We start from the raw sequence: 17,867 nt of genomic DNA, 5'->3' as shown, positions 1-17,867 counted from the left end.
TTTTTATCCTTTTTTTAAAATCCAGATAACATTTCTAAAGCAAAACAAAATGTTGAGACATCACTGAAATTAAAGTATCCCAAACACAAAGGTAACAGTGCTGGGGTGTTCTCTCTTCCTTCACGCTAGTTCTCTGATACAAACAGAGAGCATGAATTAGGATGGGATTAAGCTCTACAGCTCTCAAAATAAGTGGAAAACCATATGAGATGAGAGAGGATGCTTAACCTCCAAATCTCGTTCAAGTTAGCCTATCACGCTTCATAGATTAGAAAGTGTGCCTGTCAGCGGCTGTTATGCAGAAGTGATACAGGATTATAGTGGTCTGCTGTGTACACTGAGTCTGATAGATATTTTTCAGTGGGTTTAATAATCCATTGTGTGACTCTGCAGTGATCTCTTGTGCCCCCCTTCATTATTTGACCCCACCTCTTCTGGATGTACATGTAACACAATTATAAACATGACTCCTTTTTAAACTATTACCCCTGAGGCTAAGAATGGAAACTAGTTGACTGGTCTCTTCTACCCAATAATATAAATCCTAAATATTTCCCAGCAAAGGCCAGACAGCTCTCAGCAAGTCAACCTGCTGGGCCTCTGCAGTGTGTGGGGGCTCCTGGAGAACACAAAGACCTTTGCCAGAATTGGCAAAAAGTCTTCCATTGAGTCATGATTCCACTGAGAGTGGGTTGGGACTCAGGTGACCCAAGAAAGTCAGTATCAGAGGCTTGATCCGCCCTTTCCTTCTCCAGCAGCGCCCTCCACAACCTCAGGAGAGTGGCCATTCTCTCCACCTAGGCAACTTCGAGAAAAGAAGTGGGAGCAATAAGGATGAAGGCAGGCGGGCTTCATTCCTCTTTTTCCCTCTTTGACTTTTTCCTGTTGTCTTTCTTTGCCATACCTCCCTCCACACAACTTCGTTTATTCAACCTTGTCCTTGGACATTACTAAATACTTGTGAATAAAGAATACAGAAGGGGGGTGGTTTTAGCTCAGGTGGTAGAGTGATTATCTATACCAGCACCTCAAAAACCTGACATGGCAGTGAACTCCAGCAGTCCCAGAACTCAGGAGTAGAAGCAGGAGCATCAGAAGTTCAAGGTCACCCTCAACCATGTAGCCATGTTGAAGCTATCCTGGGCTATGTAAGACTCTCTCTCTCTCTCTCTCTCTCTCTCTCTCTCTCTCTCTCTCTCTCTCTCTGAATGAGTGTGTGTGTGTGTGTGTGTGTGTGTGTGTGTGTGTGAACTGACATTCTTTGAATGTCAATTGATAACCCATAAGGAGAGGGAACGAAGGAAGCAGCCACCAGTTTCCCTGAATTATTGAGTATACAGTAGACTTGGGACACATTGTTCAAAGACCTCACTCTTTCCTTGGTTCCTTTACTGTCAGCACTAACACAACTCTGGGGGATGCCACATTAGCTTGGCTGACTCTCTCTTCTCCTAGATCACTGGCAGTTGGTGTGCAAACCTCCTGGGAAGCCTTGGGTGATGAAACCTGTCGCACAAGCAGGCAAGTGGGACCGTGGCTTCCCAGCGCCCCCTTCCTTCCTCTCCAGAGGGGATAAAAGTCTGGCAGGGACAATTACAAGCACAGACCAACTAAGCAACAAACGGTTCTGGAAAGATGCGGCCACTTCTGCTCCTGCTGGTCTTTATGCTACTCCGAGGAGATGAGGCAGGTGAGTGATCAACCACACCTCAGAGATCTAATCCCACCATGTATACTAGAACTAGACTGTTGCAGCAACCCTAACTTTGTATTATTGAGCAAGTTATTTGAACACACATTGCCTTGGTTTTCTTATCTATAAAATGTGGAAAATATTAATACTGCTTCATAACATTGCTATGGCAGTTAAATTGATTAATGTATAAGAGTTTTGTTATTGTCCCTGATATATAGAAAGTACTGTATAAATATTTCTACAAAAATTTGTTCAGTAGCCCATATCAAAGTCCAGAGACAAGAACACAGCTATAAAAGTCCCATTCACTCATGTCTAGATTCCTGTCTAGTCCCAAGATTCCAGGAAGCAGACTCTGGGATGTGGGATGCTTTTGGATGAAGGGAGTACCAGGGAACAGAGAAAGTTCATACCTTGGGAAAGCATCTTTCCTCAATACCTGAGGACAGAGCCAGCCATGTGTGGAACCAACATCCTTCTCCATTTGGAGAAGGAACACACAAAGGCGTGGGAAGAAGATGAGCCTCCCTTCAAGCTCGGAGTAATTCCTGTAGACCCTTGGAGTCTTCTCCCTGCTCCTGATGTCCACAAAGCTCTCCTGTATCACTCCCCACCCCCTTCCAGCCTTTCTAAAGCCGCCCCGGCAGGCAGGCTGGGGAGCACACAGGTAAGTGCCAGGTGCTTCCTTGCAGGAAAGATCATTGGAGGCCGAGAAGCCAGGCCCCACTCCCACCCCTACATGGCCTTTCTTCTGATCCAGAGTCCAGGAGGGCTGAGTGCTTGTGGGGGGTTCCTGGTGCGAGAAGATTTCGTCATGACAGCCGCTCACTGCTTGGGAAGGTGAGGACCAGGAGCTTCCCAGGAGGCCAGAGTTCCCAAAACGTCCTCCCCAGAGCCACCTGAAAGTGTGCAATTATAATTAAGTAGAATTATAATGAAAGGTTCTGCCTTTAATTCTAGAGACGAGATGGGCCTGGGAGAGGGAGGCAAGAAGCCAGGGTGATACAGAGAAAGGGGGGATGTGATCAAAAGGTACAGGAGGAGGAGAGAGAAGGCTGGGCGCTAACTATGAACTCCGTCTACTTCTGTTCAACCTTCTGTCCCCAGTTCAGGATTCCTGGGAAACAGCAGGCAGGGGTCAGATGCAGGGCCCTCCCTTGCCCCCCCCCCACTCTCTCCAGCTTCGGTTTTCCTGTCCTTGGGCCATTCATCTGCCCTGCTGAGTTCCTGGTTCCCATACCTACCTCTAGCCCAACTTTTCTTTTGCAGCTCCATAAACGTCACCCTGGGGGCCCACAACATCCAGAGGCAAGAAAGGACCCAACAGCACATCGCTGTGCTCAGAGCCATCCCTCATCCTGATTACGATCCGCAGATCATCCACAATGACATCATGCTGCTGCAGGTACTACCTACCTGGCCTCTGGTTCTCCAGGCTTGCCGGCTCCCCCTCCGGTGTGTGTGACTTTTCTGTATTCGGGGACTGTTGAGAAGGAAGCTGGGGCAGGGTTCCAGGGTGGGGGTGAGGACACAGGATCCCTGAGTGTTGGTGGGAGACGCCAGCTGAGCTGGAATGCCTACGTTCCTCCTGCCAGCTGAGGAGTAGAGTCCGGAGGAGTCGAGCCGTGAAGCCCGTGGCTCTGCCTATGGCCAGCAACCGAATTCGGCCTGGGGATTTGTGCACAGTGGCTGGCTGGGGCCGGGTCAGCCAGAGCCGGGGAACAAATGTACTCCAGGAGGTGCAGCTAAGAATACAGAGAGACCAAAAGTGCAGCGAACGCTTCATCTCTTACAACAGCCAGACGCAGATCTGTGTGGGAAACCCACGAGAAAGGAAGTCTGCCTTCTTGGTAAGAGTATGAACAGCTACCGGTATTTCTTGGGACAAGGGGCTGAGGGCTGACAGGATAGCTGGGCCAGTCTCCATGCCTTCAAGCCTGGGGACTTGACCAGAGTGGAAAGGGTTTTTCCTCTTCGGGAAGGACAGACAGCAAGGCCCACAATTTACTTCACTGGGGAAGGGGGAGGTACCATGATGGAGCAAGCTGGAGGCAGTAACTTTAGCCGAGCCCGAAGTCCAGCAGCTGAAAGACTCAGGGGCTTGCCTCCTAGAAGCCCATCAATGCCCATCCTACACACACAGGCAACTGAAGGAGGCCAGCAACCCATGCCTTCTCTGGGAGCCGGGCTCATAGGGCAGCGAGAGCCAGAAAGCCTAGCTTCATGTCCTTTCCCTCCTCTCTGCCCCCAGGGGGATTCTGGTGGCCCTCTGGTTTGTAACAATGTGGTCCAGGGCATCGTCTCCTATGGAGACAGTAATGGCATCCCTCCAGCTGTGTTCACCAAGATCCAGAGCTTCCTTCCCTGGATAAAGAGGACAATGAGGCGCCTTGCACCCCGGACATCAGCGACCTACTGACTCCCTGTCTGGGGCACAGACCAGCTCCAGGGGATTTCCATAGCCTTGATGAATGTCATATGGAGAGTGTAAACTTTGTTTATTAAATATCATTTAGTAGTGTCTTAATTTGTTGAACTCCTATGTCAAAATGCCACACAGTGGTATGATAAGCAACAGAAATTAATTTTGCTTGAGAGGCTGAGAAGTCCAAAGTCAGAGAGCCCCAGGCATTCGGTGTCTGATGAGGGGCTGCTTACGAGATCACAGCTGTCTTCTTCCCGTGTGCTCAGGTGGTAGAAAGGGCAGGGGATTCCATGGAGCCCCTTCAATGGGGTGACTACTCACAAGAGTTCCTCTCTCGTCACCCACCGCCTCTCATCTAACCCCTTTCAAATGGGGATGTGGTTTCAATGTGTCAGTGTTGAAGACGCATTAACCCTCGTTCTCCAGTGACATGAGCCTGGGCAGAGTGAAGTTCCTCCAGAAAATGAGTTTTCTTCCCCATGACAAACAAACCTTATCATCGCCCCACAGCCTGGGGCTGGAGGTGAGCTCCCTCCCTTCCTGACGCCACAGCCAGCCTTTCTCCTCTTCTCACTCTCCAGAACCGGCTTCTCTCCCCAGGGCAAGGCTCTCTCTCCCTGAAACCCACCCATCAGTGCTGATCTATGCAGACAGATAAGCCTGATCAAAGGACAGAGTTGCAATCCCATGAAAGTCCCCATTTAATACAAGACAAAATAATTCCTTACACCCCACTCAAAAAAAAAAAACCTTAAATGCATACAAATACTAAAGATTAAACTACACAGGTACTAGGAGAGAGGAGCAAACAGAACACTGATGTGTTTAAACGAAGACCAATGTTCACAGGAGCACAAGTCACAAGAGTAAAGGGAGAAGCAAGGCAGTGTCTTTCATAGATGGCAGTTCTTGTCTAAAACATCATACCGCCACGCTGTGTTATAGACCAGTGCTTTCATTTTCAGTGTACACTTTTAGTACTCTGAAGTTATATAAAACTTCAAACAAAATATTGACTAAAAGAATAATGTTTCTATGGCTGTCTACATTGAATAAAGGATCACTGAGATCACGTAATCTGAAATCAGACTTTAAACATCTTGAGGTCACTGCACAGAATCGCTGTAAAGGTTTTCTGGTACATCAAAACGTTCTTTACACCCGACAGTGGGATGTCTGCAATCTGAACTACTTCGGTTTCTATAGTCGTAAGTGAAATAATTACTGAACAGATATTTTACCAAATCCAGCTGGGCATACACACAAATGCTCTGGTGGATTCCATCATTGTTTTATGTGTAACTCCTATCAGAAGGACATTTGTTTAATATTCAATATAAGCCATTTGTCAACAAAATTGTAGCCAATAGCGTCTAAGGCATTATTCATTTTGTCTGGTAACTGTATGCTCAGGCTACTACTTCTGGGTTCTCGGGGATGAGTCTCACTATTAAATGTTTATACTGACAAATGGAAAGAACTCATGCCCGCAAGATTAGAAGAACTGAAAACAGTAAAAATGTCCCCCTATTTGTCCTGTGACATTGACTTAAAGTGCCCAGTCCTAGAGTCAATAATAAGGAAACCCAGGGTCAGCCCCAGCTCTTTGCACGTCCTCCTGTTCCTACCAGCACTCTCAAGGCAGCTTCTCATATCTGACTTCCGTTTAGAAAGGTTCCTACAGCTCCCTAAGGTCCTGGTGTCTATTTCCCATGAGATTGTGCAGGCTCTGACCTCACCTTCAGGCGCCTTTGGTGTTTTCACGTTCTTTAGCACACCACTCCATACACACATGCACATTCACATATACTCAGGACTTGAAGTCTCACTGAGGGGCCTGACCCACTAACGCAGGTAGGTCTAGGCTGTGAATTGTGTTCTTCTCATGACCAAATCCGCGCGCTCTGTTTAGCAAACAGATCTGAAGGGCCTGAGGGACTGGGAGATCACTCTCTACACCATCACCTGTTCCCACTGTGTCTCTTACATGTCCCTGATGAGAGTCTCAATGTCATTTTTAACATTTTTAACAGTGGTGACAGGTAGAGTATTCCTTTGATGACAGTCTACTTATATCTCAGCAAAGAGGATTCTAAGATGGATTCTAAGCAGGCTCCTGGGCATCTATCCAAGGTTTAAAACATTCGTACTACCCAGCCATTCGCCAGTCTCAATATACATCAGCCCAGCCCTCTGCTAATAGTAGTGAGCCTCACTTCTGAGCCACACCCCTGCCTGCTGAACATGTGTGCTTCGCCTGCCTTTTGTGTAAGAGGAGGTTTGGAATGTTGTGTCCTCCCTCCTTCAAGACATAAGTGGTTGTGAGAAGCAGGCAATTTCCAGGGCAGTGCTGGCTCTGGAGATGTAGTGGTGAGCATGAGGCTTAATAACCTATTATTGGGGTGATCCCAATCTGCACTCAAGATGGCTTTGTCCTCAGAGCCCCTTGTGATGAAGCTTAGGTGAAACGTCAATATGAGGAAAATGGGGGGAGAAGGGGGGAGGGCTTTACCAGGGGGGGAAGAGAGAGGTTGATGTAGAAGAGGAGGGAGGGAAGAGAGAAAAATAATACTAAGGATGTTTGGAGAAGCCACAAGGACCGTCTTGGTTAGGTTTCTATTACTGCAGTGAAACATCATGACCAAAAACCAAGTCAGGGAAGAAAGGGTTTATTTGGCTTACACTTCTATATTGCTGCTCATCATCAAAAAGTCAGGACAGGAACTCAAACAGGGCAGGAACCTGGAAGCAGGAGCTGATGCAGAGGCCAAGGAGGGGTGCTGCTTACTGGCTTGTTCTCCATGGCTTGCTTTCTTATAGAACCCAGGACCACCAGCCCAAGGATGGCACTATCCACAATGGGCTGGGCCCTCCCCAGTCAATCACTAATTAAGAAAATGCCTTACAGCCAGATCTTACAGAGATATTTTCTCAACTGAAGTTCCCTCCTTTCAGATAACTCTAGCTTGTATGGCAAGTTGACATAAGCTTAGCCAGCACAAGGACCCACATTATTTTTTACTTAGGTAAGATTACACATTATACATGTAAGTGTATGTGTATACAGACACATATACAGCTTAAATGAAGTCATGTCTCTTGAGCTAGCAGTGCTGACCCCAAGAGCCATATACTCTTGAACAAAAACCCCAGTACCAGGCATGGGAAACCTCCTTCTGAGTCGTTGATCAGGGGACTATTACCAAATCCATTGAATCCTGTGTCTAAAGCACATTTTGCCCTTGGTTGCCTCCCAGATCTTGAAAGTAAGTCCCTGTTGCTCAAGTCACCATGCACTTTAGACACAGGATTCAATGGATCTGGTAATAGTGGAAGCTGTCAAGGGAGGGAAGCAACCAATAGTCCTACCCAACCATGATGCCTTATGAACCACAAGGACCATCAAAACTAGATATCCCTAAAGGTGTGACAGTGGCACTTATATCCCGGAAGTAACCAACACCCATCTAATTAGATTTAAAGCCTGTTCAACAGAAGAAAAACCATGCTTGGTACTGGAAATCTAACCAACTACTTGGAGCTAGTGAGGTCATTATGCATTTATATAATGTAACAATAGTAATTAAAGAAAGGAAAGTAATTAAAGAAAGGCTTTGGATCTGGTGAATTGGCTCAGTGGTTAGCGTGCTTACTGCTCTTCCAAAGGACCTGAGTTTGGTTTCCAGCACCCACATCAGGCAATTCACAACTGCCTATAACTGCAGCTCCAGGGGATCCTATGCAGGCTTCCATCCCCCACACATGTGACACACATACACATAAATAAAAATAACTATTTAACAAGAAGGAAAAAAACAGGCTATGAATATGACAGGGAGTGAATAAAAAAGGTTGGGGAGAGGGAACGGGAAGAGGGAAGTGTAGATGAATTTCTAAATGGTCTTATTAAATAAAAAACATGGAGCCAAATATAGGAGTGAAAGCCTTAGATCAGGGAAACAGGGAAAGCTACCAACCAAACTTACCTCACCAATTCTGCAGCTTCCAAATGACATGACTTCCTGTCTACCTAGGCTTTACATACCTTGCTTTTCTGCCCTCTCATTGGCTCTCTTAGCCCAGCTACCTCACTTCCTCTTCCTACATAGCTCTGTCATTTTTTTTGTCTGTCTGCATAGACCTCCAGGTCTCTATGGTTGGTACTGGGATTAAAGGTGTGTGTTACCACCCTTGGCTCTGTTCCCTAGTGTGGCCTTGAACACACAGAGGTCCTGCCTGCTAAGTGATAGGATTAAGGGTGTATGCTACCACTGCCTGACTTCTTTGTTTACTTATAATGGCTTTCCCCCAATCTCCAGGCAAGCTTTATTTATCAAAGCACAAATAAAATATCACCATATTTCAGTACAGTTAAAATATCACCACAGGGAAGTGATGTGATTACATCATAATTTTAAAAATTAAAGTCACTACAAAGGTAAGAATATTCAATTCTAGTATAAATATCACAGCTTTCATTGTAGCACCTATATTCTACTGGTATCATTTCACATGACCATAGAAAATAGTATAAAAATGACTAGAGTTCACAGAACCTTGCTGATGGTCATGGCCCATGGATCAAACTAAGAAGTGCCCCAGACAACAAGGGGAAGAAGGAGATTAACACATAATTACACATGCCCATGGGTCTTAAATGTGAAATATTCCACCCATGGGTGAAAGTATTTCCTGAAATAAAACTATCACTTTAAAAAGAAGAAGGAGGAGGAGGAGGAGGAGGAGGAGGAGGAGGAGGAGGAGGAGGAGGAGGAGGAGGAGAAGAAGAAGAAGAAGAAGAAGAAGAAGAAGAAGAAGAAGAAGAAGAAGAAGAAGAAGAAGAAGAAGAAGAAGAAGAATTACAGACACAGAGTGATACACAGATGTAAGTCCCAGGCAAGACAGTGACCATCAGAGATCTCAGCAAGTTCACTACAGAACCTGGGCTGCCTTGTCCACGCTGCCAAAGCAGGGCTCCTCTACTAGGAAAGTTCGCTTCTGACAATCATTTTTCTTCCAAATCTGTATTTGTGTGGCCACCCAGGCCCCTCTGGCATTTCCTGGAGAGGATATTGCACATGAGATCATGTGGTCTCACGTCCTTCCTCTGAGCTGGTTATCACCTGCACATCTCCAGGAGTGGCAGGATTCGAGCTGCATGGTTCTGTTTAGGAATCTATTGTTGTGACTCTACATTTGAACTACTAAAGAGACAGAGAAAAAGAAGATGACCGTGGCTGATACAGGGCACAGTCCCTGGTGTTGTGGAACATTATGAGTGGGAGTGAAGCCCAGGGGACACAGCAGGGGTGACTTCATCAGTTGAAGGAAACATCTCCATCAAGAATAAAAGTTCAAGAAACATCTTGACGGTATAGGTAATTGAGCCAAGTGAAGAATGACTGAAGTCCAGATCTAGGTGGCATGTCTCCCAGAACGGTTAAAATCATCATCATTCTTATAGTCCACCACAATTATTTCAGCATATCTTCAAAAATGTAAGAGCCTTTGGGACCCAGACTTCCTTCCAGTCTGATAAGTGTCGCCTTCACCTTTCATCAAAGGAACTTCTCTTCGCAAGAGAGACCACCCCAGGAAACCACAGCCAATCGATACGGACAGTTGTGGGGCCCAGTTCAAGTGGGTACATCTACGGCACACTCCCGCACCTCAGGCTTGGGGGACATTCCAGAAGAGGAGCCAGAAAGCCTGTAAGAGTCAGAGGGTCAGGGAGTGAGCTGTGGGACTGTGTCGCCTAGTAACAGCAGAAGCTACACCATAAAGCCTCACCACGACTGTGAGAACAAGGATGATACCAGTGAACTCGCCAAGTGGGCAAGGAAAAACCCATGAGGCCTCAATCCTACACAGAGAGCTATAGGTGACTGAGGAGAGCTGGGAGCAGGGGGTGGGGGGGGGGGAGGTGGCCATCCCTAGGGAAGAGCACACCAGTCGGTTGTCCAGTGCCAAATGGTCAGTCCTGAAAACATACAAACAAGCAACATTGTACAGAATCAGCAGTTATATCTTAAAACATATATGTGTATACAGATACACATATAAACATAATAGCAATTGGTTTTTTCTTTAAGGCCAGGAATTTGAAGGCAAGCAGGGAGGGGTATATAGGAGAGTTAGGAGAGAGAAGAGGGAAGGGAGAAATACTGTAATTAAATTATAATCTAAAAAAATTAAATATCAAAAACAAATAACCTATGGATACATTATGACCAGGTATGGCATTTTACAAAACCATTTCGACAATGAGAAACGTAAGTGCTTCTCTCGGAGAATAATTGTGTTATAAGCAGCATCAGTAGGACCGGTCACTATTTTAGAAGCAGTTACATCTGAGCAGAAAACAAAACTAGCTCAAGCTGGCCCCCTATTCCGGGCATCATCACACTCACAGCCACCTTGCCTAAGGACAAACAGCCCTGAAACTCCCGAGTCTAGAGACCACCAAGCCCAGGACCCACACAAGAGGGATAGTGGCCCTTTAGTTCCGAGTCACTCAGGGGCCTGAGGTACCTTCAGGAGACAAAGTTCCAGTCCCTGGCCGTAGGAACCAATGTGAAGGCAGATGCCAGCTTCCACGTCCCACTAGGCAGACTGGTCGTCCTTTATGCAGGACGGCTGTCATAGTCTCCATCCTCTCAGGACCACGGTCTTCCCCCTCACCAAACTCCTCCTCTCTAGTTCTTCACCTGCCATCTTCATGTGCTTGGGAGTCCATTCATTTCCCAGGATCCTCTCCTGTGGGAATCCACCTTAAGATGGGAACTCCTGTCACAGCCTCAAGCAAACCCGTGAGGAAGATGCAGTCCTCAGACAGAATGAGCAGCTCAGCAGATGCTCAAGCCTTTGAGTGTGGTTCCTGGAAGCCATGCAGCAAACACCTCAACTGCATGGACCTCTGTGCTTGCAGTGGTGGGTTCTACAGAAGAGAGGAGGAAGAAAGGCCCAGGTGGGTCAACAGCATCACCTTAACTGGGGTGCTTATTCCTTGGAGACCAGATCAGAGGACAGTGCAAGACCTCAGGCTTTTCTCAGATGAGTCTGATGACATCCGTTTATCACTTTAAAAACTGTGATTCTCATGTTTTTCTTCCAAAACAACCAAAACTGTGGTAATCCAGACCCGGAAGTCTGCCTTAAAAAAACTAAGGAGATCATGAAAACAAACTTCCTCCTGGAAGATGCCTCCTTGAGGTCCAGATCAGAGAGATGAATTCAGGCAGGCTTTTCTGTTTCCACCTCACCCCCTCCCCAGCTCTCACTCTGGTTTTAACACTTTCTTCATTTTCAAGGCCTCAGCATAATCCTGACCTATCTAAGAGGGTCTAGTTAGTAGATAAAGTATGAGACATGAGGTAGCATCATGCTCAGGATGCTGGTGTCTGTACAACAGTCTCTCACACATCAACAGAGACACAAATAGAATCAGACAGGAGCAACAGGTCAGCATTATCTTATAGGTTCAATGTTTCCATACAGAAATCTGAAAAATGAGTAAGATGAATGTAGCTGATAGCCAAACAAGGATGTGGGTCTGCACAATGCCATTGAACTTGACTACTGAAAGCAGCTAAAAATATCAAACTTGTGTTTTTACATTGTGCAGCAGTGACAATTGATTGATTTTAAACAATCTGTGAGAATATAAGGAGACCAAGTCTTAATGGAATAAGATGTTGCCTAGAAAAGGTAGGTGGCACCATCCCCTGTTCAGATAAAGCATTGATGAATGAGGCTTCTTTTCCCCTGGATCTTTCAGTTTCCAGGCCTAAGAAGAAGGTTCCAAGAGTAGCGGCTATCACATCCTGGAAGGGTCCCCAGTCTACCTTTCTCCTCTGTGATCTTAACACAGAAAGAGAAGTTGTGGGTGACGGGGACCCAGAGGCACTATCTAAAGAGAGGGCTGGACAATAAAGGAGAAGGTGGGCTAAGACACAAGTGGAAAGGGCTGGCATGGCCTAGACACTTGTCTGAATTCATCCTACTAGGATCATGAGAGGACCTCAGTGATTATTTTTTCATCAAACATGAGAAGTTCTCATCATGATTTCCATGCATTGATCCTGGCCTGTTTGTAATTTGCTTCTGGACCTCTCACTCACATACAGACACTATTCTATTGAAATGTGGGCCTTTCTCTTCTTCCAACTCACAAAGTAATAAGGCAACTAAACATTCATCTGTGAAATCCTAACACCAGCAAAAACACTTAATTCACCACAAAGTATCCAATCTACTGCACATATTCCCCATCCCCTGGTCAAAAAAGCTGTCAGCTCTGAGAAGGGCCACAGGGAGCAGGAGAGACTCACAGTGTGGCTGCTTGACAATGTGAACTGGTCCCAAGAAGCTATGAGATAATGGGGCTCTGAGCCAAGTGTGAGGCAGAAGGCTAGCCCAAGAGACTGCCCCAATCACTCAAAAGTTGTTTAACTGCCAGGAAAATGTGATGGCACTATCAAGATGTAAGAAATCAGGAAGGAACTTGTAACAGAGAAGGACCAGATGATTCTAAATGATAATCAGTTGCTGCAGGGGTAACATAATCAAGCATCTTTCGTTTTCTATATGTATAACCACATAGATTTTGTATTAGCAGTTATATGGTACCACACAGATATTTAATAATTGTTCCAACATCAGAGAAACTTCATCATTTGCAAATTGGACATATGAAGATAGAACTGAATTAACAGAGAATTTAACAAGAAATTAACAAGAAATTTACTTCACAAAAGTAAATTAACAAGACAGAAATATTACCTTTCATATGATTTGGGAGGAGAAAGAAGATGACAATGTGTTTGACTATTCCAGCTTTGCTGTGACAGATGCCAAGTCAGCAGAAGGACGGCATGCAGCTTACATCAGAGGTCTCCTGTGTCTGTACTAAATGACAAAAATGTCCAGAAAAGCAGTCTCAAATGCCAGGTGGACTCTGGTGTTCTAAGAAGAAACGCACTCGAGTTTTACATTAAAAGAACCTGCATATACAAAATGCAAGAGGAGATAGAGCTGGTTCCTCAACAGAGACAGAGAGAAGCTGGTTCCTCAAGAGAGACAGAGAGAGAAAGAAGCTGGTTCCTCAGCAGAGACAGACAGCAAACAGGGAATACCTTTGCCTCCGCCACCTTCTTCCCTGGAGACCAGAGTGCCTTGACAGTGTGGAACAAGAGCAAGTACAGACTCTGGGCAGGAGCAACACAGCTCTGTTTCTGCTCTTCATCTCTCCTTCCTGCCACCAACTCCTTTGCTGACAAAATATGTTAAACCTTTGAAATGTCTTTATAGACTGGCATGGGACCCTGAATGTTCGTCTGTCAAGTCCGTTCTACTGGCTTCCCTATTCTGTCATTTCCTCACCTCCTGACAAAGTCATCAACATCACAGTAATCTTCATGCTAAATCCCTACCGCACATGTCATCCCCCAATAGAGTTCAAAGCTCTTGAGATGTTAATAGGTGACCCAGCTTTTTCCAAGGGTATTATCTTAGAATCTTGAAATAAAGCCCTTGTGCTCTTGGGGGAAAAAAAAGATAAACATAGATAGTATTAGGGGATGTAGAGCTGTTACTTTTAAAGAAGATAAGTACGTGATCATACCTTCAAGGCACAGAGGCATCATACTGAAATTCCCTGATGACTGACATGAGAAGGGGACCCCCTCTCTGCCTGATGTGGAAAGCCTCAGAAGACTCTTGCTCCCTTCTCAGAGACCAGAATTCCTCTGGGAATGTGGTCATGCTCACCAGCAACTGGCTGACAAAGTGCTTCCTGTACATTCACCACACAGATGTAGCAAGAACTCAGATCTTAAATATCACACAGGAAACAGTGACCACTGGCCCTGGCCCTCTTTCCACACCTAATGGTTTAAAAGTTGTGAGGCATAAACAGGTAACAATTGAGAACTGGTCAGACCCTTGAAGAAGATGTTCCTGCTCCTGCTTCTCCTGGTGGCTGTCCTGCCAGTCAGCACTGAAGGAGGTAAGCAGCTGTTCCCTTCTCTAGAGTCTGAAATGTGTCACCAGGGACACTTCCATGGTGCCCCAGTCAGGCTGTGTCTAAGGTCTGCTCCTCACTCAGTTCATCTGAGAAGTTTGCTGAGCCCCAGCTCCAGGACTGGATAGAGAGGGCTCTAAAATCACCAGGAAATACTTGTAATGTCACCTGGTGAGTGAGATCTCAGTCATCTAACAGTGAGGAATTATAAAAGTATTCAGGGATCCTAGTGGAAAGATGCAGTTGAAACTGAGGGCTGCAAGTTCCAATTGGCCAGGCCTAAGAGAGGGCATCTTTATCCCAGTTCTGCAATCAGGATTTCAGACTCCAAGAACTGTCTATTCTGGATTCCAGGGTTCACCTTTGTCTTGTCTCTGTTCTTCTGAGCCATACAGGTCTCCATGACAGCTACCCACAATCTAACAGAGCCTGCAAAGTGAGGCTTCATCCCTGCTCCATAGCTTGATAGGAACAGGCTGACACTGGATCCTCCCACCCATCACCCATCTCACTAGGATCCCAACTCCTCTGTGTTCTTCCTTCTAAGTGCTGAAGGTTATTTCAATGTCCTAGAAAGACAATCCTATACTGAAGTTCAGACTGCATTAGAACTCTCCTCCTAGCCACTGGCATAGGACATATGAGGGCTTCTCATGGTTAAGACAAGCTTGTTGTTTCTAAGTTGTACACTGTGTATTGAGAATCAGAAAGGAGGAAAGGCAGCCAGAGTTTTCTAACCCAATAGAACATCAAGTTTACTTCAGGCACAGCCCAGTGCCTAAGTGAACAGGACTCCAGATGGAGCAGGAGACAGAGAAGTAAGGGTAGTTGGTTGGATGTATTCTAGATTTTCTGAACAATGCATGCTGAAATCTTCCTTAATGTGAACATGAGCTTGAATTTGATTCAGGGAAAAGTCTCGACTCCATCATTACTTCAAAGAGAAATTGAAAACTAGGGGAAAAGTGACATCATGCCACAAGGTCGGGGTGAAAAACCACAGAAGCCAGGGTTTCTCATTGTGTGACAGTCTCTACAAAACTCTCTTCTCCATCCATGTCAACTCCACAGACTCTCCTAGCATGAAATGTTCCTTAGGCCAGCAACCAAGTGTGGAGCACAGTTTCAAAATGCACAGAGGAATCCAGAACAAATACTCTCTTTCAGGAAAAATACGTTGGGGTACAGAGGCCAAACCCCACTCCCGGCCCTACATGGCATTCATAAATTATTATGATAGCAAATCAGCCAAGATTCTATGTGGTGGTTTCCTGGTGAGAGAAGACATCATCATGACAGCCGCTCACTGTAATGAAAGGTGAGGAGAAGCAACTGGGTCTTTGTTGCCTGGGATTGACCAAATAACAGACATGGGCTGTTTCTAAAAATAGACCAAGAGTCCAGATCAACCTCACCTTATCTCATTTGACCTAGGCTGTTATAGGTCATGGGACTGTGGTATCAGTGAAGGATTTGAGAGGCTGTGGAGGTTTCTGAAGACCTAGGACACAACTTTTCCATGAATTTCTTGCTATTTGACTCAGCCAAGCTCTGACGTAGGCTGAGCCTTACACCTGCATTCCCGAGACTGATTCATTGCTCCTATGTTTATTTCATCCATTTTATGTTCAAGGAATATAACTGTAACCTTGGGTGCTCACGATATCAGGAAACAGGAAAACACACAACACATCTCGGTTCTTGAATCCGTCCCTCACGAGGACTTTAACCGAAAAACACTGGTCAATGACATCATGCTACTAAAGGTACCATTTTGCTGATTATTTTTGGTTCACTCCACAGGTTACTAGTGTATAAGTCCAGTGTTATCCCCTGAGTGGCTGAACTATTGGTCCCAGGACCATAGAATAGAGCTTTTGAAGGCTTTACAAGTGGGGAAGGTACAGGGAACCCCATCAATAGTTAAAGCTTGCTGAGAGTGCCAAACCTAAACACTTATTTTCCATCCTTCTAACCAGCTGAAATACAAAGCTAAACTCAATGGTGTTGTGAAGACCATTGCCCTTCCGAAGAGCCAGGACTGGGTGAAACCTGGGCAGGTGTGCACAGTGGCAGGCTGGGGAACCCTGGCCAATGATAGTCTGTCTAACACACTTCAGGAAGTAAACCTGGAAGTTCAAAAAAGTCAGACATGCCAAGAAATGTCCAAAGACTACAACAACTCCATCCAGATCTGTGTGGGAAATCCCAAGGAGAAGAAGGCTACTGGTAAGGTAAGGACATGGCCATCTTCAAAGTTTGCCCAGAAGCAGAGCCATACTGCACACACAGCCAGCATGTCTCCCTTGTGCAACTGCTGCTAGTCTAGATGCTGTGTAGGGATCAACCTACAGGGATCTAGCACTTTCCCTGAGCCAATCTTCTGTCCTTTCACCATGGGAAATAGGAGAGCTGGAGTCCAGTGAAACTGAAGAAGGATGCAGCCAGGCAAGGACACTCCAGTTAGAGAGTGACAGGGCTCATCGACCCCATCCCATCAGGACGGAGGGTGATGGTGGCACTTAGTCTTTCCATCTGAAAACTCTGGCCTTAGTGGGAAGACAGAACAATGGGTAGAAAACCATTCTGGAAACACGTGATGATATTTACTAAGACTTCCCATTTTTCTGTCCACAGAGAGATTCAGGGGGACCCTTTGTTTGTCACAATGTGGCCCAGGGCATTGTCAGTCATAACTTTAATACCATAAAACCTCCTCGGGCATTCACCAGAATCTCTAGCTTTCTACGTTGGATTCAAGAAAAAATGAAACTTCTTCAACAACCCTAGATGACAAGCCCTGTGTCTAGGGTAGTATCCAACATCCTGGGGTACAGCTACCTGAATCTTAATAAAGAAATCTGTCTTCACAAAAGAAATGACATCAGTCTGTTCTGTAAATGCCCATCTTTAACAGTTTTGTTCACCAGCTTCTTCTTCACCCTCTCCTCGTCTCATGGGCACTATCTCCAAATACTTCTCACTAAGCCTGCTCCTAACTGTGAAATGATGCATTCGAACAGCACTTATATAGTCCTGGAGAGAACTGTCTGACAAGGATGCCTTTTTCCTTTCCAAATTCTTCTCCAAATTTCACAGACTACGAAGGGAAGGAAAGATCAAAAGCCCTTACCTCCCACTCTACCCATTCCTCTAAGAAATTTCTACAGTCCTAGGAAGTCCACTGTTCTCTCAGGCTCCTCCCAGGTCTCCTGGTCCAGCACCCCAAGGCCTTCTCCCCAGCTGTCCTCTCATCTCAGAACTGCATCCACCTCTCTTTACCTTGCCCACAGGGGCTCAGGGGATGACACATGACAGCTCCATCACCCGGGTCAGGAGCTTTAGCAGAGGATCAATGTTGTGTGCCTAGACCTGTACAGTCACCTCCAGTGCAGCAGGGTCAGCTCAGCACTCTCATATACGTGTGTTTACATCTTGTCCCAGAGCCCTGGTGTGAGCTGAGTCACCATTAATCCACTGAACAACTACTGTCTCATTCATCTTGTGCACCTAGTCATGGATGGCAACCCAATAACTATTTTTATATAATTTCTCACACGTGTTCTGTGCTTCTTGAACATTCTCAAAAACTCTCACCTCCATAACATATTTATATACCTTAGGCTCTCTTCACAAACCTCTCTCAAACACACATTTATATCTTTGTATTAGTTTTATATTAAAAAGGTCAACTGTGTAATTGTGGGTTTGGCTCTATCCTTGTA

The 17,867-nt window shown here is 45.7% G+C and overlaps 2 protein-coding genes across 3 annotated transcripts; both read left to right on the top strand.

Annotated features, from left to right (window-relative positions):
- Positions 1 to 4,223, top strand: LOC102919621 (cathepsin G). 2 transcript variants are annotated; one of them, XM_006988572.4, is made up of 5 exons: positions 1 to 1,690; positions 2,389 to 2,536; positions 2,966 to 3,101; positions 3,292 to 3,546; positions 3,948 to 4,223. In XM_006988572.4, the coding sequence occupies exons 1-5, from the start codon at positions 1,636 to 1,638 to the stop codon at positions 4,113 to 4,115; spliced, it is 762 nt and encodes a 253-aa protein (XP_006988634.4). In that variant the 5' UTR covers positions 1 to 1,635; the 3' UTR covers positions 4,116 to 4,223. The 2 variants fall into 2 exon arrangements, with proteins under 2 accessions (XP_006988634.4, XP_076401168.1); XM_076545053.1 differs by lacking the exon at positions 1 to 1,690 and having other exon boundaries at positions 1,714 to 2,536.
- A 9,764-nt stretch (positions 4,224 to 13,987) lies between these two features.
- LOC107402654 (mast cell protease 8-like) lies at positions 13,988 to 17,009 on the top strand. Its single transcript, XM_042284919.2, has 5 exons — positions 13,988 to 14,127; positions 15,310 to 15,460; positions 15,776 to 15,908; positions 16,122 to 16,376; positions 16,780 to 17,009. The coding sequence occupies exons 1-5, from the start codon at positions 14,073 to 14,075 to the stop codon at positions 16,930 to 16,932; spliced, it is 747 nt and encodes a 248-aa protein (XP_042140853.2). The 5' UTR covers positions 13,988 to 14,072; the 3' UTR covers positions 16,933 to 17,009.
- The last annotated feature ends 858 nt before the right edge of the window (positions 17,010 to 17,867 follow it).

Source organism: Peromyscus maniculatus, chromosome 9 (assembly GCF_049852395.1).
Source record: "Peromyscus maniculatus bairdii isolate BWxNUB_F1_BW_parent chromosome 9, HU_Pman_BW_mat_3.1, whole genome shotgun sequence".
Taxonomy (NCBI): domain Eukaryota; kingdom Metazoa; phylum Chordata; class Mammalia; order Rodentia; family Cricetidae; genus Peromyscus; species Peromyscus maniculatus.
This window is presented reverse-complemented; position numbering and strand designations above follow the sequence as displayed.